Raw genomic sequence first — 25,393 nt, 5'->3', positions numbered from 1 at the left:
CTTGTATCAATGTTGTCTTACCAAAAATACTGAGTAGACCAACTGTATCGAGCATTATGTCAAATCAACAGCACACATGGTGGTGGAGGTTTGTTCCATTTTATTAGATATTCTGTTCAATTCCATTATCTAGACCTTGCCACAGTTCAGCAGCTGTGAAACAAAATATTTTTACATTCACTACTAAATTCCCATGAATTTTACCTTGTGATCAGAAAATCTTTCTTTCAAAGGAAATGAACAGTAGATTTTGCAAGTGCTTGGTCATGATGACAAGACATACAGTATGTTATGGACTGTAAGGCTCTATTCAATCTGCATCGTTGAAGCATTTCAGAGTCCGTGATTGAAAAATTACCTTTTAAATTTCTATTGAGCCGACATATGCAGTGTTTACCGTGAATGCGGTCTCTGCTAATGCGAGAACATTGCCTTTAAATTTCAATCTCGCTGTAATGCTGAACTTCCACGATACGGATTTAATAGAGCCCTAAAGCCAGTGTTTCTCAATCCCTTCCTGGGAGGATCCACAGAGTTGCACGTGTATGTGCTAACACACCTGATTAAACTAATCAGTGGCTTGGTGATAAGTAGTTGAATCAGGTGTTCATACTGGGATAGAACAAAAATGTGCAACCCCTCTCCCCCTGGTTGACACTGGTGTTTCTATAAAGACTAACCCACATCATGGGACAGTTATGGGTCACATTCGACCCAATAGACAATGATCCAACAGGAATGGCTAAAATCTACAAGACAAAACATTAAAAAGAGAAACAATACAATGGCCCCCCAAAAATAAAACTTCACTGTTTCACTTAACAGTGTCTCACTCAAAGGGTTCATTACCCAGGAGATCAAAATCTTAAACAATATCACAATGGGAATTAACTATCAAAATCTTCAGTTAGTTTAAGATACTTATATATCCTTATCTGTTAATGCTGCAGCAGCTACATGGTCAGCATTGCGCCGATGGAGAACGTATTACTTACTGTATCTGCACTAAAATATTGTCTTTGCGTACTTCAGAGAAATTCATTACCTCAGAAACATTGTATTACCTTCGTGAATGTACAGTCAAACTGCAGAATTGATGAAAGCCATGGGGGCGGAACATCAAATGACCAGTCACAGATCTAGGATCAGATTATTTTCCAAATCCTAACCTTAGCCATTGGCAGAAAAAGAAAAGTGAATCTTTCGAAGCAGTGTCTGAACAACACGCTGATCTGAACTCAAGAGTATGATTATATTTTACACCTGAACACCCCATTTACGATATTGTCCTGCCAAAAGTAGTGCACTATATATGGAACAGGGCGCCATTTGAGCCAGCGTCCTGCTGTATATAGTTACAGTACTGGGAGACAAGACAGGTACGTCTAGAGTAGACCCGACCACCATGTATCATCGTCAATATGAAATCAGAGGACGGTCAACACTGCAGTAGTAGAACTAGGCTGGTAGTCCCACAGGACAGCTGGACAGTCACAAGGACCATGTCTTTCTGTCCCTACTAATGGTATAGCAGACCTGGGGATCATCTATCAAATACTTGAAAGATATATATATATATTTTTTAAAGCCACCAAAGTCTAGCTCTCGCTCCGATGTCATTAACACACGGCATGACTCCAAGTAGGCAGAAAGCAAAGGGGCATGAAGGAGGTACTAGATACAGCTGGTTTAGCAGCACGAGGCAAAAAAATGACAAAATGTTTAAAACCTTAACACGTTAAAAAGGGAAATGACGACAACATACATGATCAATAGACAGTAATGCAACAACAAAAACACAGCAAAAAAACCCTAAAACATACAAGAAATGTAGAAGTATGCTAAACCACTCGATCACAACCCGTTTCTGTTAGACAGATGGTTGCTGCCTGGGACAGTGGTGAGTGGAGGGAGAACAGCATGACAAACAGAACTACAATTGTCCAAGAGGATATACAAAACCCTTTACAGTACACACACACCATCAGTTATAGTAAAATAGAAGCTAGGTTGCCCTGGGGCAGCCCAGCCCTCTTGTTAAAAACCAGAGGCCAATTCCATTTCAATGGAGTCCATTCAGGAAATGCATTGAACGTCCAATCCAAGAAATTACATGTTTAAATTGGAATTTCTGGTTGAAGTCCTTAAAGGACTGAGTTGAAGTAGACCCGGCCCCCAGCCCTGGTATTGAAGCCCTAGTTTACAGGAGAGGGGTGCAGCCACAGCGCAAGGCCAATTTACAACAGGCTGGATCAGGTAGCAGCGAGAAGCCTAGCTGTGCCAAAACCACTCAGAAGCAGCATCCTAATCACACACACACACGCATAGCCATAGTTGTGTCCACAGAGGATCCTAACCCTTTCTCGTTTGGACACACTCCCTAACGGCAGAGTACGGAGGCATCTGAACGCACATGCACTGCCAGTCACTGTGGGTTGCAGTTGTACACATGCACTCACGAGTGTGTGTGTGTGTGTCTGGCTTATATATTGTAAGGTAGCGAAGAATAATCAAGTCATGCAGAAACATCACGTTCTACGAGAGAGAGCCATAGACCTGGGACAAATCAACAAAAGAACAACTGTCTCCCCAGCCACCTGTCAGAAAGACAGGACAGTGACCAGGGGTTAAAATGCTTCATCTACATCCCAAAATGGCACCCTGTTCAGACCCAGCGCTCAGGCCAGAAGTGGTGCACTATATGGAATAGGGTGCCATTTGGGACGCGTTTGAAGTCTGCAGACCACTACAACTGGGATAAGGGCTTGTACGGACCGTAGTCTCAGGAGGGGGAAGAAACACAGATGAAACCAACCAGAGCAATGGCAGAATGACAAAAACAGGGAACACAAATACATGAAAAATTAAATTGGTCCAAAGCCTGTTAATACATTATCTTATTCCAATTTTGGGGGAAATTATAACATACCCATAACTGTAAAACAACAAATAACATTCTTATCTGTTTAAAAGGCTTTCTGTGTCTCTGGATACAAACGAAGCCCGTCTTATAATCAACTAACAATTACATTTTTACCTTCTGTGCAAAGAGTTTAAAAATTTTCTTTAAATGCAAAACCGCTTTTGTTTTTCTGTGTGAATAGGAGGCATGTGATTGAGGGTCAGTACAATAACATTGACCAATCAGGACAACCCCCCTCCCCCATATGAATCATGGGAGACAGGAAGTAGAGCAGAGACTTCCTCTCCTCTGTGGACACGGTAACATCATCATGGAAGGGTTTTGTTGGTCAACCTCACTGCTCGTGAGCCGCAGTCATGCCTCGAACCTGACCTGACCTACGCAGCTGGGACAAGGAGGAAGGAGAAAGAACAAGAGAGATTAAAGTAATGCGGGTGTCACCACAGTACCCCCTGAAGGACAAGAGTCTGTCTGTGATGAGACGGAGGAGTGAACCACTTTTGTCATTCCATCAAATGACTATTGCCTGGTTCATATAATGTTCTAGCTACACTGCCAATGTTCACTTCATAAAATACAAAGAGTATTTCCCCTTTACAGCACATCAACCCATCTCCATCACAGTGAAAACTCTTATCCTCTCTGTCCACATGACAGATCATTTCCCATGTAGGCAACATTACATGCAGAAAGATGGCAGATAGCAACAGGGTAGTGGCGCAGCCCCAACACCTGGAACCACACACATAAAACACACCATGTAAGTTAGAAAGTGGACAAAAAAACCAAATGAAGGTGAAAAAGGAGGATGAAAGAACTGCTGAGAGAGCCAGACGGAACGGAATGCAGGCGTGATGGAAAGAGGCAGAAACAGAATGAGACAGCCACATGGAGACAGAGCCAAAGCCACCATAGACAGGACAGACTGCCCCAGAACATTTGATTAGACTGGCAACATGCAGCTGGCAAAAAGTGAAAAAAAAACAACAAAAAACAGGCGATGAGCAACAAAAACGAGTGGGAGTAAAAGAAAGATACAATGGGATGAGTCCACAACGCCACGATGATGTAATTTCCTGTGTCCTGCTGGGGAACTTACTCAGCCTCTGACCTACAGGGGCGGGAGCTACTCTTCCGAGGTTGCCGAGGTTCCTCGCACGGTGCCCTTCTCACGCATCTAAAGGCAGCAGAGCAGAACTGTCAGCTGGACCAATCAGACCTCCATAGGAGGGTCAAAGGTTAAGGCCTAGTGAGGGTCACAGTCAGTCCTAGAGAGGTGATGTTGTTTATTGTAGTTCCTGATCCCTTCATGCCTCTGGAATCAGGTGTTAGTTACCTCTTCATCATCATAAACATCAAAATAAGTCTCCCCACCACAAAAAAATATGAGCACTTTCTCAAACTCTAAGACAAGTCTAACACCTAGGAAACAATGGCAGACATCAACTGTGCGTTTGTGTATTACCTCTTCCAGCTCTTTCTTGGTCTCCTCTTCCATTCGTCGGATGTCTGCCATGGTCAGCTCCACCCAGTTGTCAATCCAACAGAACAACTGGCGATGGAAGTTAGTGAAAATACGCTTCTCTTGCTAAAAGAAGGAGAGAGGTGGAGGTAGGAGAGATGAGTGATGACAATATTAGGTATCAGTCTTTTCTCATTAGAAGCCCTAAAAGTAATGTGAAAAGGCTAAGAGAGAGAGAGAGAGAGCGATAAAAGCATTGTACCTTCTGGATGAAGTTCTCTACTTTGGTCTGCAGGCCCCACCACTTGAACTTGACAGTGACCAGTTTGTAGGCACACATCTTAGGACAGTCTGTCTTGTTCATCAGATCGTTCTGTCAGAGGAGAAACACAGGAAGGGTGACGAGGGAAACATTTCAAATGACATTTTCTACAATGTTGATTTTGGCCAGTAGCGTCCAGCAACGCAAACAAGAGAAGCGTGGCACGTTGATTTAACCCTCTTCTAAACGAGGTCAAACGTCAACATGACCAATTAACACAGACAAGGCAGGAGGGAGTCTAGTCCTGTACCTTCCATTCAGGTGAGAGTGGTCCTCTGCCTGTCTTTGTCGATTTGAAGAGAGCAGGGTCCTCCTCTGGTTTATAGTCCTGTAGAAGAGAACGTACATTACAGAACATGCATACTGAAAACATTTACAGCCCATTATAATCCTGCAGGAGTGAACACGCACACAGAGAAACTATTGAAAAGGGAGTACTAATGTACATGAAGATAATATTATCTAGAATGAAGCCTCTACCAGGCTTCTCGCAGTTCACATACAACTGTGTAAAAGGAGATGTGTGGATGGTACGACGATCTGAGGAACTGGGAGATCAACGCAATTCCCTTATGATGAAGGAATGCCACAAACGACCACAGGCTCTCCCCTAGTCCCCACTTTAAAAATGTAAGATTTTTAAAATATTTTTAATTAAAATAAAAAAATTGGTCAGACCTGTATGTGTGTGTGTGTGTGCCTGCACCAGATGGACCCTCAGATTAAGCAGTGGCCCTGCCACTGATCCACTTATGTCATTAGGAGTACAGGAGCCACTACTGTAGCACATGGTCTCTCTCTGTCCTGAGTGTTCAGTCAGTACTGTACAGGAGAGACTGACAAGACAGACATGGTAGGCCCACCACAGACAGAGAAGCTCACTCCAATACCGCCTCTCAACTACAGTGCTTGGGGATCCTGCACTGTGGCTTTTGGGTGGGAGGAAGGCTGATTACGCAGACTTATAGCGACAACAAGTCACGTCAGCAGTGTGTCAGTAAGGTGACGTGTCAATCAGAGTTTCTACACAGCGTCTTGCACATGCACATTTTCTGGCAGGCAGGAAGAGACTGCCAGGCTAACAGCAGATACTAGAGATGACACTAGCCTGGTAGTAATCCCGTGGACAGATGCACGTTACATAAAAAAATGGTAGTAACATCTGTCGACAGACTGTGGGATGCATGACTAAAAAGGAATTTCATTCCGGACCGCTGATTTCCAGTTAAGAACAAATTCGTATTTACAAAAACGGCCTACTCTGGACGACGCTGGGCCAATTGTGCGCTGCATTATGGTACACCCAATCACGGCCGGATGTGAATACAGCCTGGACTCGAACCAGGGACTGTAGTGACGTCTCTTGCACTGAGATGCAGTGCCTTAGACCGCTGCGTTACTCGGGAGCATGAAACTTGCCTTAGACTTGCCAGAAAGACCCCGTTTAGAGGGGTGAGAATTCGGTAGCGTTGTTAGTGTATTTTCTAACACGTCTCCCCCAGATCTTAAACGAGCATGAAGCAATATTTTAGTTCTGGGTGTTCAAGATTAGATTGGCACACAGCCAGTCAACATGCAGTGACACAACTCATCCACATGGGGGAGACAAATACATTGACATAACCGTCAGTGCCTGGGACAGGGGCGCTGTACTGGGACAGATTATTTTACCACCTGGGAAGAGAGCCATCTTCATGTCACTGATCTCAAACGGCTGATGAGCGGTTAAAACCTCACGGCTTGAACCAACAGTCATGTCAGGTCTGACGAGCAATATAGGACGAATCCATTTATTCAAATATTGTTTCGAAGTATTCAGAAATATTGGTCACATACACGTGTTTAGCAGGTGTGTGTGTCCACTCACCCCATGGGCCACCACATCTTTGTCTGCGATATCGATGGGGACTACCTCCACTGTCTTCCACGTAGGACCATCCAAGTCATGCACGTTTTCCAGCGTTCCCATGTCAGGTTTGTGCCACGTCTCAATCTTTATCAGGAAGTCATCTTTCATATACTCGTTCTGGAAGGAGTGAAGTGAGCAAAGAAAGGATAGAAAAATCTAAATCGGCCCATTTAATCAAGTCTCCTAACTGAATTCTAGATGCTGTGGGTCGGGGCGGCAGCCATATTGGGTGTACCATTCCAAATGTTTGATTAGTTACTACACCTCCTCTGTACAGTAGCCTTAAAACGTTAGCCAATGGAAAGCTACAGAATGCCTTAAATAGAGAACCAATAGGAATCTCTAATGCTGAGAAAGCCTTGAATGGAGGCCGGAGGCCTATTTAAACCCAACAGCTAAGCTAATTAACTGATCGGACTGAAACGACACGTCTGGTTAGTGAACTTCTGCACTCTGCCCAACTAAACCTTGGCGTGCTAGCATTAGCAGCGCAGCTAGCTACACACCACCACGCTACGGAAGTCACACTAACGGGAATGAGTGTCTCAACAACACTACCCCACACAGACAATGGCAAGAGTCTGGGGATGATGGGGTGTGTGTGTGGTCAGTTCACTACTCACCGTTATAACTGCAGCAGATGAATAACACAAGCAATAGAAGAAAGAAGGAAACATTGGTTAACTTTCAATAAAAACTATTAAAATGTGACAATGTTGGCCAGTCCCAATCAGAATTGGTCTCAATTGAGTGTTTAAACAAGAGTTGTGGGACTCACCGGTGCGACAGAATGGGTAGGCGTTCCAGGCTTTTTCATGGAAGACTAATGCTCCCTCTGGTGCAATATACCTCAACCAGGCTGGGACTTTACTGCCAAGAGAGACAGGAGTCAATCATATGGCTGCGTTTACACATGTAGTCCAATTCAAATACATTTCCACTAATTGGTCTTTTGAGATCAGCTCTTTTATCAGTAACTGGGCAAAAGATCAGAATTGGGCTGCCTGTGTAAACGAAATCTTTGGAAAATATGCATGTACACTCCTCCACCACCCCAATACTGTATGCGTGTAGCTCTTGTGTGGCAGATTTGGTGTGTGTACCTCTTTAGATGGTAGACTTTGTGCGTGTACTGTCCCTTCTCTCCCTCGTCCTCGTAGGGTTCATTTATCAGCACCTCGATGCCCTCTCCTCCCCCAGTCTCATTCTTACTGGCCTCTGCTACAGTGAACAGCTGACCGACTTGGTACTACAACAGAGAAGAACACAGAAATGTGTCACATACACACATTGATTGGGCCAATCACTGACAGAGTCACTGTTAGTGGTTGAAAGGGGATGTTATTTGACGTTGTGTTTATATGGTTTATGACCATCCACATTAAGGGTTAGTGGTTTAGGATATGGCAAGTTAATGACATTTCACACACACACAAACTCTATACATATCAGAAAGGGTGTTGTGACTTCATGGACTAGGAGCCGGACAACACAAAGCTCTGCATTGTGTGTGTGTAGAAAAAGATTGTGAGTGTGTGTCGTTGCGTCGACAGTACCACAGAAAGATGGCCAATACAGTCACCGGCCCAATTCTGCAACCCTGTCCTATTGTTCTCTAACAAGGGACCTATTGTACCCCTGCATCGGCCCGAACACACACACCGTTCCACTTTAGGGACAAGAGCGGAGGAAAGGAGATTCTCAGACAAACTGGAACAGTGGGCCTTAGTTGGCTGCAATGTATTTGGCTCGTTTTGAATTGATTCCAAGGGAGAGATGGGGAGGGAGGAAGATGGGGGGGGAGGCTTTCTGCAGCACCTCCTCACATCGGATGGGTCAGTCACGGAGATACCGTTTCTCTACTATCAGCTACAGTTTGTCCAGTAAGGCTTTAGACCTAGGTGTGAAATCTAATGCTTCCCTTGATACCCTGGGCACATCTAGAGGTGATGGGGAAGCCAGGCAAACACCTTGACGAAGGGTTTTTATACCAACATGTACAACTCTGCCTAGGGATCAATAAAGCCCAACTACTCCATATCATGAATATACACTGAGTGTACAAAACATTAAGAACACCTTCCTAATATTGAGTTGCACCCCATTTTGCCCTCAGAACAGCCACAATTCTTCAGGGGGATGGGACTCTACAAGGTGTCGAACGCATTCCACAGGGATGCTGGCCCATGTTGACTCCAGTGCTTCCCACAGTTGTGTCAAGTTGGCTGGATGTCCTTTGGGTGGTGGGCCATTCTTGAAACATTTAGGAAACTTGAGCATGAAAAATCCAGCAGCAGCAGAGAAACCCGGTGCGCCTGCCACTTACTACCCATACCCCGTTGAAAAGGCACTGAAATATTTTGTCTTGCACATTCACCCTCAATGGCACACGTACACAATCCATGTCTCTATTTCTTAAAAAACATTTTTTTTTTAAGTATTTGGGTAACAGAAGTGTCAAGGCTTAAATATCCTTATTTAACCTGTCTCCTCCCTTTCATCTACACACAATCTATGTCTCAAGGCTTAAAAATCCTCCCCTTTATCTACACTTGAAGTGGATTGAAGTGGATTTAAAAAGGTGACATCAATAAGGGATCATAGATGTCACCTGGATTCACCTGGTCAGTCTGTCTTTGAAAGAGCAGTCATTCCTAACATGTTGTACACTCAGTGTACAGTAGTTGAAACTACAACCACACATTACAAGCCTTCAGAGCTGCAGCCTGCTCTGAAGTTAATCTTTATATGGAAGGGAGGTGATTGACCTCAGTCCGTATGACCTGACTAAGGGGGAAATGGCCTTCCCTGTCAGGATATATGACCCCTCCAGGGTGGTGACTTTACAGCTGTCACACTGTGTACCTGCACTAAAAATCTTTATATGCTGCTACTACATCACATGCTTCAGGAGAACATCATGTGTTCATCATGCTGGAGTATTAATGCTGTGACAAAACAGACTGCAGTGGAAAGAAAGGCATGCCACAGACATTCACCAATATAGGTTGCTGCTACTTGGGATGTGACAAACAGACCCCCCCCCCCCACTCTGTTAAAAAAAGTAATTGGCTGAATCTTACGCCGAAACACTTAAACCGAACACATGCACAAGCTAAGCGTAGGTAGGAATAGGTGTGAAATAACATGTAATTATTATTATTCTTTTTACTCTATATGTATGTATTTTTACAAAATCAAACGTTCGTAGCCGTTGGCCTATGGCGGTTCTAGTGTTAAAAGGTGTGTGTGTTTTCAGGCCGTTGCAGGGAGACCATATGTCCCTTGTTAGAGAACAGGGTTGCAGAATTGGGCCGGTACTAGTCTTCTCCCTGTGGCACAGTCAGCGCAGACATAAATCAACACTTTTCTACATACACACAGTTACCAGTTCTCAACACAATTGAACACTTATTCTTGAGCAGCACCTGAGACAGCATTTACCATCAACAACAAAACACCAAATTATGGAATTTCTCATGGAAGAATGGTGTTGCATCCCTCCATGAGTTCCAGACACTTGTAGAATCTATACCAAGGCACATGAAGCTGTTCTGGTGGCCCAACGCCCTATTAAGACACTATGTTGGATTTTCCTTTGGGTCACTGACAAACACAGGGATGGGACTGCACTGGTAAACAGTGTGCAGAATGGCACTTATTTATGATAGTTTGACAGCTTGCTGATGAAGTTGTAGACGTGTTCCCAGCAGTCAGTCCGTACTTCAGCATGTTTCCAAAGTTTTTCCAACTTAACGAGCTTTATATACACGTGTGGCAAAAATCCAAAAGATGCATATCTCCTACTAACGTTACAGCATTGTTGCGTTAGGTATGTCATTTTTTGTTATTGTCTTTATGAAGATCGGAGTTATTAGTGGTAGTTTGCGATAACAGCACTGTGATAAAAATTGTGTGAAAGATGTTTTGTTTTTCTGTCAGAGATTTATTCTTAACGTCCCAATTTCATTTAAACGTTTACACACCTAGTTGGTATTATTATTAATCCTGCTGCTCAGTCACTGTTACCCCTAACCAGGGCCGACTCCAGGCAAAAGCCGCCGCCCCCTAACATTGTAAAAGTTTCAGGAACTCAGACGGGGTCTCTACTTACTGTTGAGAGTTAGAATAGTAGAATAGACAAGGTGCAAGTTGGAAATTTGGATGTGCATCAGCAATTTTTTAAATCTTGTTTTGTGAGTCACTGACAGTCACTCAATTAGCCATGTCAGCTAACAATTTGATTGTTTAATTAGTTAGAATTGCAGAAAAATTAGGTCTAAAACTTTTTAAATCTCTGCGCTGCATGGCAAAATTTGTGGAATTATAGTAAATTCACTTTAAAAATGTACATTTCTCTTCGGCGGCGGGGGGGGGGCAATACTATGTTTTGCTCGCTTAAGGCCCCCAAAAGGCTAGAGCCGGCCCTGCCCCTATGTGCATATCTACCCCCTACTACCACTGTATCCCTGCACATTGAAATGATACTGACCTTGTACACAGTATAGCGTACATTCTCGTGTTTTACTTCTCATCTGATTTCTTTGTTGTACATCTGACCTAGTATAAATTCTGTGCTCTATAAGATCCTATTCTGGATTTTGACCTTTAATATTAAACACTGCATTGTTGAGGAAGAGCTTGTAAGTCAGCATTTCACCGTACTGTTTCACACCAGATGCATCCTGTGCATGCAACAGATACACCTATTATCACAAACAAATCAAAGTTTATTAGGCATTATCAATGCCAACACCAATTATGACCTGCTTTCATACATGTAGACTTGCATGCATGAAAGCAGGAAACTAGCATAACAATTGTGTTTGTGTGGGCTATGACATGGTGGTACTCACCTCTTGCACAGAGATCGGTAGGATCACACGGCTGTAAGAGAGAGAAAGAAATAAAGATAAACATAAGTAAACAAATATGTTCTACCAGTGTTTTGATTTATTAGGACGCCCATTAGCCGACGACATCTAGTCTTACTGGGGTCCGACACACAACGAACGAGACATCACTGACAAAATACTTTACATACATTTAAAACCTTAACATGTAGTGTGTGTGTGTGTGTGTGTGTTACACATAGTGTCACATGAAGAGACTAAAAGGCGCCCTTGCAGTAAACCAAACCATGCCTCAGCCTGTCTTGGCAGAGTTCAACCAGAGCCAGGAGTGAACTCCAGTAATCCCACACACTGAGACTTGTCGGTTCTTCATCATTCAGACCACTGAGCTGAACATTTTCTAATAGGAAAGAACCATTTTTTTTTTAAACGGACGATTTTACACAGTTGATTTGAACATTTAATTTGGGTACTCATTCATCTTGTTCTGGGAATATGAAGAGATGCGTATGCCCTACACAGTACTTTCCAGTGAATGTCCACCAGATCTATTGCCAGAGAATTTCATGTTCATTTCTCTACCAAATGCCGCCTCCAACATCGTTTGAGAGAATTTGGCAGTGCGTCCAAACAGCCTCACAACCGTAGACCACCTACGTATATGGCGTTGTGTGGGCGAGCAGTTTGCTGATGTTAACGTTGTGAACAGAGTGCCCCATGGTGGCAGTGGGGTTATGGCACGGCCAGGCATAAGCTACAGACAACGAACACAATTCAATTGTATTGATGGCAATTTGAATGCACAGAGATACCGTAATGAGATCTTGAGCCACCTTTCGTGCCATTCATCACCTCATGTTTCAGCATGATAATGCACAGCCCCATCTCGCAAGGATCTGTACACAATTCCTGGAAGCTGAAAATGTCCCAGTTCTGGCCTGCATACTCAGCAGACATGTCACCCATTGAGCAAGTTTGGGATGCTCTGGATCGACGTGTACGACGAAGTGTTCCAATTCCCACCAACTTTACACAGCCAATGAAGAGGAGTGGGACAACATTCCACAATCAATAGCCTGATCAATTCTATGAGAAGGAGATGTGTCACGTTGCATGAGGCAAATGGTGGTCACACCAGATACTGACTGGTTTTCTGATCCACACCCCTACTTTTTTTTTTTTTAAAGGCATCTTTGACCAAGAGATGCATATCTGTATTCCCAGTCATGTGAAATCCATAGGTTAGGGTCTAATGAATGTATTTCAGTTGACAGATTTCCTTATATGAACTGTAACTCAGTCAAATCTTTGAAATGGTTGCGTTTATATTTTTGTTCAGTATATGTAGGAGTAATTTCTCAGGAAACCTAGACCAATAAAGACCAGGACTTGGGGGATTTTAACTAAATGTAATCCATAAAATAGTCCTTTGGAGAAAGGATTGTTAACATACTGTATATTTGACATATTAAATGACATTTTGGCCTTACTCAGGCCTCCTTTAAGACTCCATAACATCTCATCTGTAGATGCTACATATCTAAAATCGGAGTCATGAAGCTTTACCACTTTCTCTGTATTATGAGTAGTATTTTGATTTCAATAAATTAAAATACATTAATTTATGAATATTGGAAAGTATAAACACGAATATAGAAAACAATTTGGCAAATTTTTTCTCCAATCAAATGTCAACTTGAATGGGGATGTCTATGATCTATTTAAATAAGTTTCCTATGGCAGATTGACTAATTAATTTAATTAATTAGTTTAAAACAATGGATATTCTCAACCACTCAAGTCAACATTCTCTGATGTGTGGGCCTTCAACTATCTTTGTAGTACCAGTTGAAATTTCAATTGTATTCATATTTTAGTTAAATTATCAGCCAAAACATGACACCCACCCTGTATTCAAGAGCCTGCTGTGTCTCAACCGATGGTGGGCACAACAGACACCTCTGAAGATGTAGCTTAGACCCTATTTTACATCATACACTGAGTGTACAAAACATTAGGAACACCTGCTCTTTCCATGACAAGTTGAAAGCTATGATCTCTTATTTATGTCACTTGTTAAATCCACTTTAAAATCAGTGCAGATGAAGGGGAGGAGACAGGTTAAAGAAGGATTTAAGCCTTGAGGCAATGTTGTCTTACCTAAAAAAAAATGCACATGATTGTGTATGTGTGGCATTCAGAAGGTGAATGGGCAAGAGAAAATTATTTAAGTGCCTTTGAAAGGGGTATGGAAGTAAAGGTGGCAGGAGCACTGTTTGTGTCAAGAACTGCAAAGCTGCTGGGTTTTTCATGCGCAACAGTTTCCCATATGTATCAAGAATGGTCCACCAAAGGACATAAAGCAAACTTAACACAACTGTGGGAAGCATTGGGGCGGCAGGGTAGCCTAGTGGTTAGAGCGTTGGAGCTCTAATCCCCGAGCTGACAAGGTACAAATCTGTCGTTCTGCTCCTGAACAGGCAGTTAACCCACTGTTCCTAGGCCGTCATTGAAAATAAGAATGTGTTCTTAACTGACTTGCCTAGTTAAATAAAGGAAAAATAAAAATTAGAGTCAACATGGCCCAGCATGCCTGTGGAACACTTTCGACACCTTATAGAGCTCCGACAAACAGAAAGTGTATATGAACATATATACTATGTTATATATAAAATAGTTTGACACCTCCGTAAGATTTCAAATTATATCAAATTCAACCGTTTATCTTTTTCAGTGACAAAGACATGGATGTCTCATGGTAGGGTGGGGTATGCAAAATGGGTCAACTTTGAGAACCTCTATCTCCTGAATCTTTTGGCATTCATGTCCAAAAAGTCCCTTTTTCTGACCACTTCTACCATAGGCAAACGCATATGGAAGATTTAGTTCAAATCAAAAGAGTTGCAGTCAGAAAGTGATTGAAATCATATGGAAATAAGTAAAATCTTAATCTTTCCAAAACAAAATCCAAGGAGTGGCTGCAAAAATCACAATGATGTCCTCAGTTCAGAAGGTTATTTGAAGTTAGTCGATTCAGCACATGTGCACTCCAGGATAAGAGGAGACATGTTTAGTTTACTCTGATAGTGTGCTGTACACAAAACCAGCTGTGTCCACCACATGGTCTGCAAATACACCATAGGGGTTCTACATAGTAGAGCAATTACAAGCCCTAGCTATGGTAACTGACTTCCCACAGACATCATACAACATGATACAGGAAAGCAGAGCTGTCCATGGGAAGACCTTTGGAAAAGGCAAACAGATTTATTGATCTTTCAGTCATGTCCCAAGTAGTTTAATTCCTGGATCACCTGAGGAATATCTGGTGAGCTGACTGTTCAGTCACCACCCATAGACCTTAAAAGGGAATAGGCACCGCTTTAGTTTTCTTGACAACCGATAGGGGATATGTCATGACACCCTGAGCAAAACGACTTCACACACACACAACTTGAGCCTGGGTCTGTTGGGGAATTAATCAATTTAAATCTAGATGAAACACTAGGACAGCCTCTGCACACTTGGCCAAGTCATTCCTGACATGCTGGCCATCTACAGCATTGAGCAATACTGTCAGTGCATTACTGCGCTTGCTTGGCGGTGATGTGACTCACACTATATCAAGCAAGACAACGGGGGAGGATAATTTATTGGCATTTGATTACAATGCTTGATGATGCAGCCAAACACAAGTGTGAGTGAACTGAAGGCCGGTAGCGAGCTATGTATGGTTGCCATGAAAACCGCTGCAGCTGAAGAGACAAGCAAACATTTAGCGCTTAACAAAATCATCAGGGAAACGTGCACCCTGCAAGTAAAGTCAGACGGAGGTAAAAGCCTCTACACTGTCGGCCGGTTGCATGTTACGCCAGGAAAGAGTAGACGGATAGACTGAACACAACACCACAGATACCGTCTTTGACAACACGGTCTAAAAATAACGGGCTAGGTAGTTGCTGCCTAGGTAATTGTAATTAGCTTAAGTGTCATTTAGCCACCCAAGCTGATGGTTAGCTTGCATGCTAGCTAGTGAACGATTTACTTGGAAAAGTGAACTAACGAACTAGCATTGTAGTGTGTGCCGACTCGCACACTGTCATTTGAGTTGTATGGCATTTTGCATTTCGTAGAAACGTCTCACTGACGGAGTCTTGAGTACCTCGTCTTGTTTAACAGAGCCCCTTGAGATGGCACCTTGATAATCTGTCACTCGCGAGACCGAAGCTTATGGCACAGTGTTAACCAGCTAACCTATATGCTAACTTTACAGGTGTAGACACATAGCTACCCCGTTAGTTACTTCGTTTCCTCCATTCAGATTAATTCAAAGGTAACGTTAGCTCGCTATCGCTGTTGTCTAGGCCTAGACACCGGTATCGTGAAGACACATCCTGATCCACCCAAACACTCACAATATCCTCTCAGCTGCCACAAATACGCAAAGACTTATTTCAAATTACAGTCACGTTGACTCAATAAATTGCCGAACATAATTATATGTTAAATACTTCAACTCACTATTCCTTGATAAGCACCATCTTCTCCTCCCGGGCTGCGGCTGCGCAAGGTTCTCTACGTCACCAGCAATTATCAACAACGAATTGTTTCCGCCCACGGGAGTCGCCGATTGGTCAGAACGTGCATACCTTGTGAACCGGGATGGAGACGAGTCAGCGCTATCTAGATTCCTTGAAACTTTTTAAAAATTTTATTCCTTGAGACTTCCTACGCCGAACTCGGTCCTCGTGACACGTTTTGTTTTTTTGCCCAACCACTACACAGTTGCAAACTTTGATCATTTGAAACATCTGTATATTGTTAGGGGAAAAAAACTAAACGTGCACCGAGTTTGGAAAACGCTGCCCTAACCTTAACCCTTAACATTTATTTTAAATATCAACTGCAAATGGGGGGCATGGACGTCCCAAGTATCCAGAATAGCACAGACCGATGGAGAAGGGACGATTAATACATTTAGGTATTTGTGATCAATAATATGTCTTGTGTTATATCTATATATCTTACATATCTCTGGTTCGAATCATACAAATATCAAGGTTTCCAGAGGTTTCTCTGGGCAAGAACTATCCCAAATAGCAGTACAGGTAGACAGCACGTTTCTAAACCAATGTCACTTATCTCAATATTATTGGTAATACAATCATTACATTTCCATAACCAAAACCTGTATATTGGGTTTTGCTCTAAAGAACCAGGATGTCACCAGCCAAGTCCTCACTTTCAACAAGCATCATCACAGGCACACCTAATTCCATCTCTTACCACTATGGCAAGCTTGATCAAATTCTTATTTGATAGTGTATAAAGTTGATCACACTATAAATATCATGGTTGAGGGTTCAGTTTTGTTCACGAAGGCAGGAGCAAAGTCCAGGCCGGCAGTAATATCCCTGTTAATAACCATTCAAATGAGACAAGAGAGCAAAACTTGTTTTATTGAAAAGAATTTACTGAGAAAAAACAGATGCATCTGCAAAAAGTGTTTTAAAAAGACAATACATGTTTCAATAGTAAGAGAGTTCATGCTTTCAGACTGACACTTCATTTACATAGGTCTTCTCACGTCTTTTCAGCAATTTAATAAAAATATGATATGTTTTTTATTTGTGTACTGTTTGCTTTTTAATATATAATACATTTAATACTGATGACAAAACACTGGATTTAATTTACAAAATAAAATAACAATATAACAGTTACAATCCTTTATAATAACAGTTAACAATAATTATATTCAAATAAATCATACATTTTATTGTTTTAGATAGAAAGTAAAAACACAATTTTTGTATTTTCAGTCATCGTAACAGTCTCCGAGCCTGAGACAGAGTCTGCCTGTATAAGGTGTCTTTACAGTGTAGAAGGAGACATGAGGACTACATGCACTGTTGTCAGTGAGGAACCATAGGCACCATAACCCAGGGTTATTATTACAGACCAATCTGACCCTCTGTCCTTCAGTGACTGCATGCACTCTTCTCCTCTATGATCTAGCACTGATCTGTCCTCCCCACTAGGGGGCAGTCAGTCACCGCAAAGTGCAAATCGGAACTTCAGTTTTGGTGGTCCCCAGTGGACCTTCTTGCTAACGTAATGTTCAGTCCCTTTCATAGCTCGCAGCCCAGCTAGTAAAACCCACCAGAAGAGCCTTAGAGTCAGGAGCAGATATCTAACCATATCTAACCATGAAGAGTCTCTAACCCACGGCTCTCCAACCCTGTTCCTGGAGAGCTACCGTCCTGTTGGTTGTCGCTCCAACCCTAATCTAGCGCACCCGATTCTAATAATTAGCTGGTTGATGAGCTGAATTGGATAAGTTACAACTGGGGTTGCATTAAAAGCCTACAGGAGGGTAGCTCTCCAGGAACAGGGTTGGTGAGCCCTGCTCTATCTCCTCTCAGCATTTAGAAGAGGGGAAGAACTTCCCAGGCGAGGGGAACTTGAAGCCATTCCCAGAGGGCAGTCTGACAGGGTGTGGGGGTGCTCCAGGACTACCTCCCCTGGAGGAGTCAGTAGCAGTCTGAGGAGGAGGCGCCACTGGTGGTTTTGAACCCAGCATTCGATGTCCGTTAAGCGCGTTGATGGGGCTCTGGGGCCCCTCAGCGTCCTGGTTCTTGTTGTTGGACCCATGTCTTGGAGAGAGGTGGAGAAGCCCCAGGACATCTTTCTGGACCGTGCTCATCTTCTTCCCCCCATCTCGGAGCACTCTGCCTGGGCCGGGAACCTCCTGCCTCTGGGTGGCATTGGACCAGAAGGTTTTCAGGTTGTGGATGGCCTGGACCCTCTCGTCCACCAGGCCTGCTTGTTTCAACCGGCGCAGGCCAGGGGTTTCAGCCAGGCTGGAGCGGGATGCGGTAGAGCCTGTAGAGGAGTAGGATAGGGCAGGGGAGGGGGCCAGGGAGAGGGCTGGGGAGGGGGCCAGGGAGAGGGCTGGGGAGGCGGCCAGGGACAGGAGGCTGCCGGCTGGAGAAGGGTGGCCTGAGCTGGGGGAGATGGAGATGCTATTGGGGGAGTGTGAGATGTGCGGGGTGTAAGGGGAGCTGGGGTATTTAAGTCTGAGCTGCGCATGGATGTGGGGGTCTGGGGTTCTGGAGGGTGAGGGGTGGGGGTGAGAGAAAGAGAGGGAGGAAGAGAGGGAGGATAGGCCCGGGCTGTTGTAGCCAGAGCTGATCTTCTGTAAGGATGAGCAACGAGAGGGGGGTTTGGGCCTGGTGGAGAGGAGAGGGGTAGAGATGGGTGAGAGAGTGGCAGGGAGGGGTGAGAGAGTGGCAGGGAGGGGTGAGAGAGGGCTGGAGAGGGAGAGAGGTGAAGCCCGGGCCTGTAGGCTGGCTCTACTACTGGGTCTGCTGAAAGCGCTGGATTCAGATGAACGGAAGCCCAAACCACCTCCAGTGGGGGTCAGGGGGGCTAAGGTGGAGGAGGGTGTACATTCTTGTCCTCTTAGCCCCTTCTCTCCTCCCCCATTGCCTGCCCTTCCTGTCCTCCCCCTCTGGAGGCTCTCCAAAGCCTGCATGTGGCTCTGGGTCTCTTCCAGGATCCTGGTGGCCAGCTCCTGGGGGTCCAGAGGGGTGAAGGGTGGCTTGTCTTCCTGGGACTTGACGGTGCTATCTGTCTCTGTACTGGACTGGTCAGACTCCGAGAGGACCGCCTCTGTACTGACCACCTGACCTTCAGACAAGCTCTGAGAGCTGGGGAGGAGAGGAGGGAGAGAAATGTTTAATTTGATGTGACAAGTTGGTGAAGTTGCGAACAGTTAAAGCAACTAAGTGTCTTTTTTAGCCTAGTAAGAAAAAAAAAGCAACAGCTTACCCCTGGGACTTAACGTGTGTGTTAGGGCTGGGGGGTATGGCCAGGGGCGGGGGGAGGACTTTGAGCGGTGAGGTGGGAGTGCTGACACTCCCCTTGGAGGAGATCGAGACGGGGTACCCCCTCCCTGCCGCCCCTCCCCTCCATGCTCCTCTAATGTGTCTGTGTCCCCCAGGGAAGGGTAAGGTGTCACACTCCCTCCCCCCTCCTCCCAGAGGCTCACTGCTGATGATAGAGAATCCTTCATACTTATCCTCCCCCTCTGTCCCTCCGCCTACTCCTCTGTGATTCGTTAATCTGTTTCTCGACACATCTCCTGTGTGTCGTTGAGAGACTCCTCCACGGTGACGCTCCAGTTCCTGCTGCCGCGAACGCTGGCTGATGCCATCACTTCCTGCGGGTTCAGGGCGGGACAGGAAGCTGAGAGAGGAGGCGAGGGAGCTGAGGCTGTAGAGGGAGATGGCGTCGCATGAGAGACTGTCTGGGCCGCCAAGCGGGGGCGAGAAGGGAGGCTGGGGGAGGTTAAGGGGGACGGAGGCACACTGGGAGGAGGAGAGAGACTCTAGAGATGAAGAGCTGTCCAGGCTGAGGCGTCTGGGGAGCTCTGTGGAGTCTGCAAGGGAGAGAGGAGAAGATGGAGGTGAGACAGGGGTAAGATGAAATGGTGAAGCACACTGTAACTATAGGAAGTCCAGATGCCTAGATACTGTAACAATGTAGAGAGAGGACTTGGAGACTCTTACCAAACAGTGCCAGTAGAGACTGCAGAGCAAAGTGCATTGTCCGTCTGCAAGCCTGTTTACCAGTCTTCAATAGCACCTCCTCCTGTCCTGCCTCACACAGGTCAAAACCTGGAGGGAAACAGAGAAGGGAAAAGAATGACACACACAGCTAAACGCTTTAGCTCAATGGGCTAACACAGTCTTGTGCCATGCAGGAGACCTGGGTTCAAACTTGACACACCCACAGTGGCACTCAAAAGATGAGACTGGCCGCCACTGCTATAATACAAGTATATCTACCGCTCAGTGCAGTGATAACTCACCCAGCGCAGCCAGGAACTCATGACAACCAGGAAGTCTCCACAGCTGGACACTAATGGATACCTGGATGGGAGCCAATGAGAACTCCTGCTCCTTGTCACATGTCTGTTGCTGAACCAATACCTGGTGGAGCTGGAGACAGGGAGAGGTAGTTTAGGTTCGTAGTTTAGGTTACTTCTGCCTTGTCCTACTTTTTTGCCTCAGTATGAGTTTCTCATGCCAGAAAGATACAACACACAACTTACCATTCCCACCATATTTTTAACAGCCTTTAAGTGGTGGGTAAGAGGAAGAGCGAAAGAGATAGAGGACTTAAATTGTTAGGAGCAGACCATTAGAAAGTAACAAATCTTATAAATGAAGACCACGGAGGGACTACCACTATTTAAAAGCCCTAAAAAATCCAAGAGGTTATGATGATATTGATATTGACCCCATGCAAACATTACCAGGCCCATCACATGCATATTCAAATCATATTTCTGGGGGAGCACTTTTGTGAAACAACCAAACTGGGCAAACTGCCGATCGCCATAGCCTACCCGTGAGAGAACGGGGGTTGGGCGGGTCCCAAAGTCAAATTTATTTATACATGATATCAAGTTGATTCATATACATGCTATTTAAAATACTATTAACATGGATTATCAAGCTATTTGATTCTAGATTTTAGGACAATAGGGGTTATCAGAAACTCACGCGTAAAAATAGTTTGATGAATCTTTTTAATCTGCCTTTATCTTAGTAATAGCACAAAGATATGTCAAATCAGGTAATGACACGTTTTTATGTTTTGGGGTGATTGAAATGCATCAGAAAGGTATTGGGGAGTTCAGAAAAACATCAGGGATGATCATCAAACAATCTTTGTGTGTGATCTTCTGAAATAGAGCGTACAGCATGTCAATTAATCAGTGTGTCTGTGTGCATTGAGGCCTACCTTGTTGATTAGCTGTTCTCCAGTCTCAGCAGCAATGACCAGTTTAGAGAGGGCCTGGAATGCTGAATGAGGCAGACCTGGATGACAGAGAGGATTGATTGATAGTTTTCCATGTAGGGACTGGAGTATAGTGCTGTGCTGGCAGTCTGATTGGTTCATTATTTGGTTGAACAATTGACTAATTCATTGATAGGTTACCTAGTAGTGACTGCAGAGTGGTGCTGCAGAGCTGCAGCCGGTCTCCAGGGTCGGCCATAGGGAAGAAGACAGCAGCGGGGAGACCACTGCCGGTACCGGGACAATCTAACCGGAACCCCACGGCTGACAGCAGGGCCTGCCATCCCGGTACGCCACCAACCTGGTGGATTCATAGAAAACAGATATATTCATTACGATAACACAGAATAACTAAGTAATGAGAAACACCAAAGAGCTTACACGGAAGTAAAGAGCACACACACACACGCACGTATGCAAACACACACACATACACACCTTGTTCTCCACACTCTGCTGCAAGGTGTACATAGCATTACTCTGACCACTCTGTATACGCTGGAGAGACTTCTCAACCTGAGGGATGGAGGGTAAATCACATTATTAGGCAAGGTTCTTTAAAGTCTCGTGAATGGACATAGGTGAGACGGCAAACTTTGTGCATGTTCATTACCAGGTGCAAAAGTACTCTCAGGGAGTCTCTAGCCCTCTCAGGGTATTGGAGGATCTCTGCCAGAGCCTGTCCAATCAGAGACGAGGGGCTGTTCAGCTTCACATCACAGCCAATCAGCATGAAGCCTGTGAGAAAACAGGAAGTGGAGTGAATAACGTGTGATGTGTGTGTGTGTGTGTGTGTGTGTGTGTGTGTGTGTGTGTGTGTGTGTGTACTAACCCGCCCAGTTAGAAGGGTGTGAGAAGTGTGTGCTGCTCTGTAGAGTCTTCATGGCCTCAGTGAGAGCTGCACTGGCCTTGGTCCCATTCAGCAGCGCCGTGTAGAAGGTGTGTGTGAACACCTTGGAGGCTGCCATGGGAACGGGCCACAGTGACACACACACACACTGCACCCCCGCTGCAAGGAAGGCACGGGTCAGACCCACCACCCCGTCAGCTGTCACCCTGCTAACACACTCCTGGTACGACCTGAGTGGGGAGAAGAGAGATAACAAGTTTATAAACGTAGGCGTATGGCATAAAAAAAATATAAAAACTGCTTGGTTGATAATTAGGTATTTGTGTGTGTGTGTGGCTCACCCCAGCACCACCAGTTTGATAGGCAGTCTCAGGTCCAGTATGTCTGCCGCAGTGAGCAGAAACTCCTGAAGTGGTGGACTGTCACACACACTCTCTGCATCACACACACTTCCTCCGTCCTCGCTCCCGTCCTCCCGTTGCTCAGTCCTTGCTCCCACATCCCCAGTCTCGCTTGAAAGCGATCCCCCACACGGTGCACTCCCCTTGGGCCGTGTTCCCGAGTCCATCCCTGGATCCTGGCTGGGGGAGAGAACCAGGGCCGCCAGCTTCCAGGAGACATGAGTAGCAAAGTGAACACACTCTGCCTGGCCCATGGCTGCTATCACATGGTCCTAGAGAAGAGAAAAGAGAAGTGAGGAGAATGTTGCCTGTTTGTGCGTCTCAATAAACCACAGGAGTAGAACACACATGCTTTATTTTCAGTACCTTGGTGGCCTGTGTTCCAGTGAGGGGCTGGCAGCCCAGCAGTTCCCCCAGGCGGAGGGCCTCGTCGTGGGCAGAGGGCAGTGGACCCCACAGCCAACGCTCCATCACCCTGGAGGGCAGGCGTGGAGCCCCTACTACTGCAGTCATGGAACCCCCGCCGTTGTAGAGGAAGGGAGCCCCGTGACGAGGGTAGGACTGGAGGTGGGGAGGTGACGCAGATTTAAATGATTGATCGGTCAATGACACAATCAATGACACAATTATTATTATGACAGCATGGTTATCAGTATATTGAATTGTGCAGGTTGTGCTGTTGTCTTGTGTAGTGTGTGTGTGTGTGTGTGTGCCCGTGAGGAAATTTGAGTGTGCGCTGTACTATACACCCACCTTAGCTACAGGCCCCAGGCTCCCTAAAGATGGGACAGCTAGAAGGTTGAACCTCTCATACAGGTACTCATTAGAAGAGCTACCTTTGAGCAGAGCGAAGGGAACCAGGTACAGCTCTCCCTCTAACACCAACACCAGCTGTCTATGTCTGCCCACTGCACCACTACTGGGCATCAGCACCTAGCGAGGGACGGCGGGGAGGGCGAGAGAGAGCGAGGATGAAGGAATGAGTATAGACAGATAGAAGATGTAATTCGATCTACGTCAAATGGTAACGCGTGTGTGACGGTAAAACACACACACACACACACTCTTACCCCCTCCATAGGTGCAATGAGCAGGTGGTGAAGTGCTCGTAGGGGGGGTTTGCCGAGGGGGCTGGGTGGGGGTCTACAGGGTAGAGAGGGGGTCTCGCTCACTGGAGACTCTGTAGAACTGACCAGACAGGAAGAACTCCTACTATCCCTGTAGAAATATGCAAAAAGAGGCTTGTTGTTTAACAACGGATGCTGTCTACAACAAGTAGATATTGCATAGGAACATACGACGTGACACTCTCTCCATATGAAACATCAGACTTGATTTGAAATATGGCGAAGTTTTGAGTCTTCCTGCAGAAGACACCCACCCACCTGTTGAAGAGGTTGTTTCTGGAAACCATGCGTAGGTAGCCTGTCGGGTCACTGGCTGAGCTCAGCCGTTCCTCAAACTGCTGTTCCAACAGATCACCCACTTCGCTCTCTGTCTCACCGCTGTTACATGCGCGCACACGCACGCACGCACACACACACACACACACACACACACACACACACACACACACACACACACACACACACACACACACACACACACACACACACACACACACACACACACACACACACACACACACAGTAAGGTGCTGTTGGCTAGGGCAGCAGTACTGCAGTGGTTGTCAGTGAGAACAATTTGTGAGGGGGAACATTTGCTGACACAACACAGAGGTCCATGACAAATTAGCCTGCAGTGCTGGCGCCGATGGAAGCTGCGTGTGGTATTCAACTTTATTACCCTCCGAGGTGTGATAGTCTCTCTCTACTTTATTAAAGATTGTTTGGCGCTTCACTGACGGGTAGCCAGTGTGCAGTGTGTGTGTGTGTGTGCAGTGTGTGTGTGAGAAAGCGAGAGAGGCTGTGAACTCCCATTATCACTTGGAGGGGTGCAATACATGTCACCTCTGAACAAGCCCATCCATTCTACAGAGGGAGGGAGGGAGGGAGGGAGGGAGGGAGGGAGGGAGGGAGGGAGGGAGGGAGGGAGGGAGGGAAAGACAGAGCACTGAGCCAAGCGATAAAGAGCGCTTGCAGTCTATCAGTGAAGCACTGCACAATATTTGAATAAAGCAAAGACCCTCGCAAGGGTCACACATACCTGCTGTAGTAGTCGTCAACTCCCAGAGCCTCTCTAGCTGCAGTGATGTGCTGCTCCAGAGTCTGGCAGCCACTAACTCCTCCCCCCTGGATCTCTGAAGCCTGCAGCTCGGCTCCTCCCTCACCCAGGTACACCTCATGGAACTTCACTATACCTGCACACAACAGAGGGTGAGAGATTTAGAGGTGTGTGTATATGTGTGTGTGTGTCTCTGTGTGTAAGTACCTACCTGTGCCTGGTGCCAGTAGCCAGCTGTAGAGGTATCCTGCGGCCAGAGAGAAGTACAGCACCAGTGACTTTTGACTGTTGACCGTATTCAGGATGTGTTCTACGGTTACCGGGGAGTAAGGGTCAGGGGTCGGGGTATAAGGGTCAGAGGTCAGGGGTTGGTGACCCTGCTGTCGCTCCACCAGGAGGTCGGCGAACGCCCGGGTCCGACCCCGCTCTGCCACGGCTAGGGCCTCGTCATAATGACCTGGAGAGGAGAGAGGGATGAACAGAGGGATGAGAAGAGAAGAGAGAAAGCGACAAGAGATGGGAAAGTGCAAGTAGAGAAAGAGAGAGAGAAAGAGAGAGCGAAATAGAGACAGGAAGAGAGAGAGAGAGAGAGAGAGAGACCAGAACCCACTGGATTCTC

At 45.5% G+C, this 25,393-nt stretch overlaps 2 protein-coding genes across 4 annotated transcripts in view; both read right to left on the bottom strand.

Annotated features, from left to right (window-relative positions):
- Positions 1-83: 83 nt before the first annotated feature.
- Positions 84-16,069, bottom strand: LOC112219592 (phosphatidylinositol transfer protein beta isoform). Of its 2 annotated transcripts, XM_024380956.2 has the most exons (11): positions 15,991-16,068; positions 11,473-11,503; positions 7,720-7,865; positions 7,395-7,486; positions 7,240-7,247; positions 6,575-6,733; positions 4,958-5,035; positions 4,648-4,758; positions 4,389-4,511; positions 4,023-4,100; positions 84-3,308 (listed from the first exon to the last, which is right to left on the bottom strand). In XM_024380956.2, the coding sequence occupies exons 1-10, from the start codon at positions 16,008-16,010 to the stop codon at positions 4,050-4,052; spliced, it is 819 nt and encodes a 272-aa protein (XP_024236724.1). In that variant the 5' UTR covers positions 16,011-16,068; the 3' UTR covers positions 84-3,308; positions 4,023-4,049. The 2 variants fall into 2 exon arrangements, with proteins under 2 accessions (XP_024236724.1, XP_024236725.1); XM_024380957.2 differs by lacking the exon at positions 4,023-4,100 and having other exon boundaries at positions 15,991-16,069.
- Positions 16,070-16,905: 836 nt separating this feature from the next.
- Positions 16,906-25,393, bottom strand: part of LOC112219752 (tetratricopeptide repeat protein 28-like) — a 100,452-nt gene continuing 91,964 nt past the window's right edge. Inside the window, exons 22-38 of one of the 2 annotated variants that reach the window (XM_042302153.1) lie at positions 24,986-25,231; positions 24,757-24,910; positions 23,976-24,095; positions 23,661-23,808; positions 23,344-23,523; positions 22,957-23,151; positions 22,531-22,862; positions 22,172-22,419; positions 21,953-22,077; positions 21,778-21,855; positions 21,481-21,640; positions 21,283-21,359; positions 20,588-20,611; positions 20,345-20,474; positions 20,043-20,150; positions 19,303-19,912; positions 16,906-19,181 (exon numbers count right to left, since the gene is read on the bottom strand). In XM_042302153.1, the coding sequence (XP_042158087.1) occupies positions 17,891-19,181; positions 19,303-19,912; positions 20,043-20,150; positions 20,345-20,474; positions 20,588-20,611; positions 21,283-21,359; positions 21,481-21,640; positions 21,778-21,855; positions 21,953-22,077; positions 22,172-22,419; positions 22,531-22,862; positions 22,957-23,151; positions 23,344-23,523; positions 23,661-23,808; positions 23,976-24,095; positions 24,757-24,910; positions 24,986-25,231 (4,226 nt within the window). In that variant the 3' untranslated portion in view covers positions 16,906-17,890. The remainder of the gene's footprint in view (positions 19,182-19,302; positions 19,913-20,042; positions 20,151-20,344; positions 20,475-20,587; positions 20,612-21,282; positions 21,360-21,480; positions 21,641-21,777; positions 21,856-21,952; positions 22,078-22,171; positions 22,420-22,530; positions 22,863-22,956; positions 23,152-23,343; positions 23,524-23,660; positions 23,809-23,975; positions 24,096-24,756; positions 24,911-24,985; positions 25,232-25,393) is intronic. The other variant, XM_042302154.1, reaches the window with a different exon arrangement.

This window comes from Oncorhynchus tshawytscha, linkage group LG20 (genome assembly GCF_018296145.1).
Source record: "Oncorhynchus tshawytscha isolate Ot180627B linkage group LG20, Otsh_v2.0, whole genome shotgun sequence".
NCBI lineage: Eukaryota > Metazoa > Chordata > Actinopteri > Salmoniformes > Salmonidae > Oncorhynchus > Oncorhynchus tshawytscha.
The sequence above is the reverse complement of the archived record's forward strand: the minus strand, read 5'-3'. Positions and strand labels throughout refer to the sequence as shown.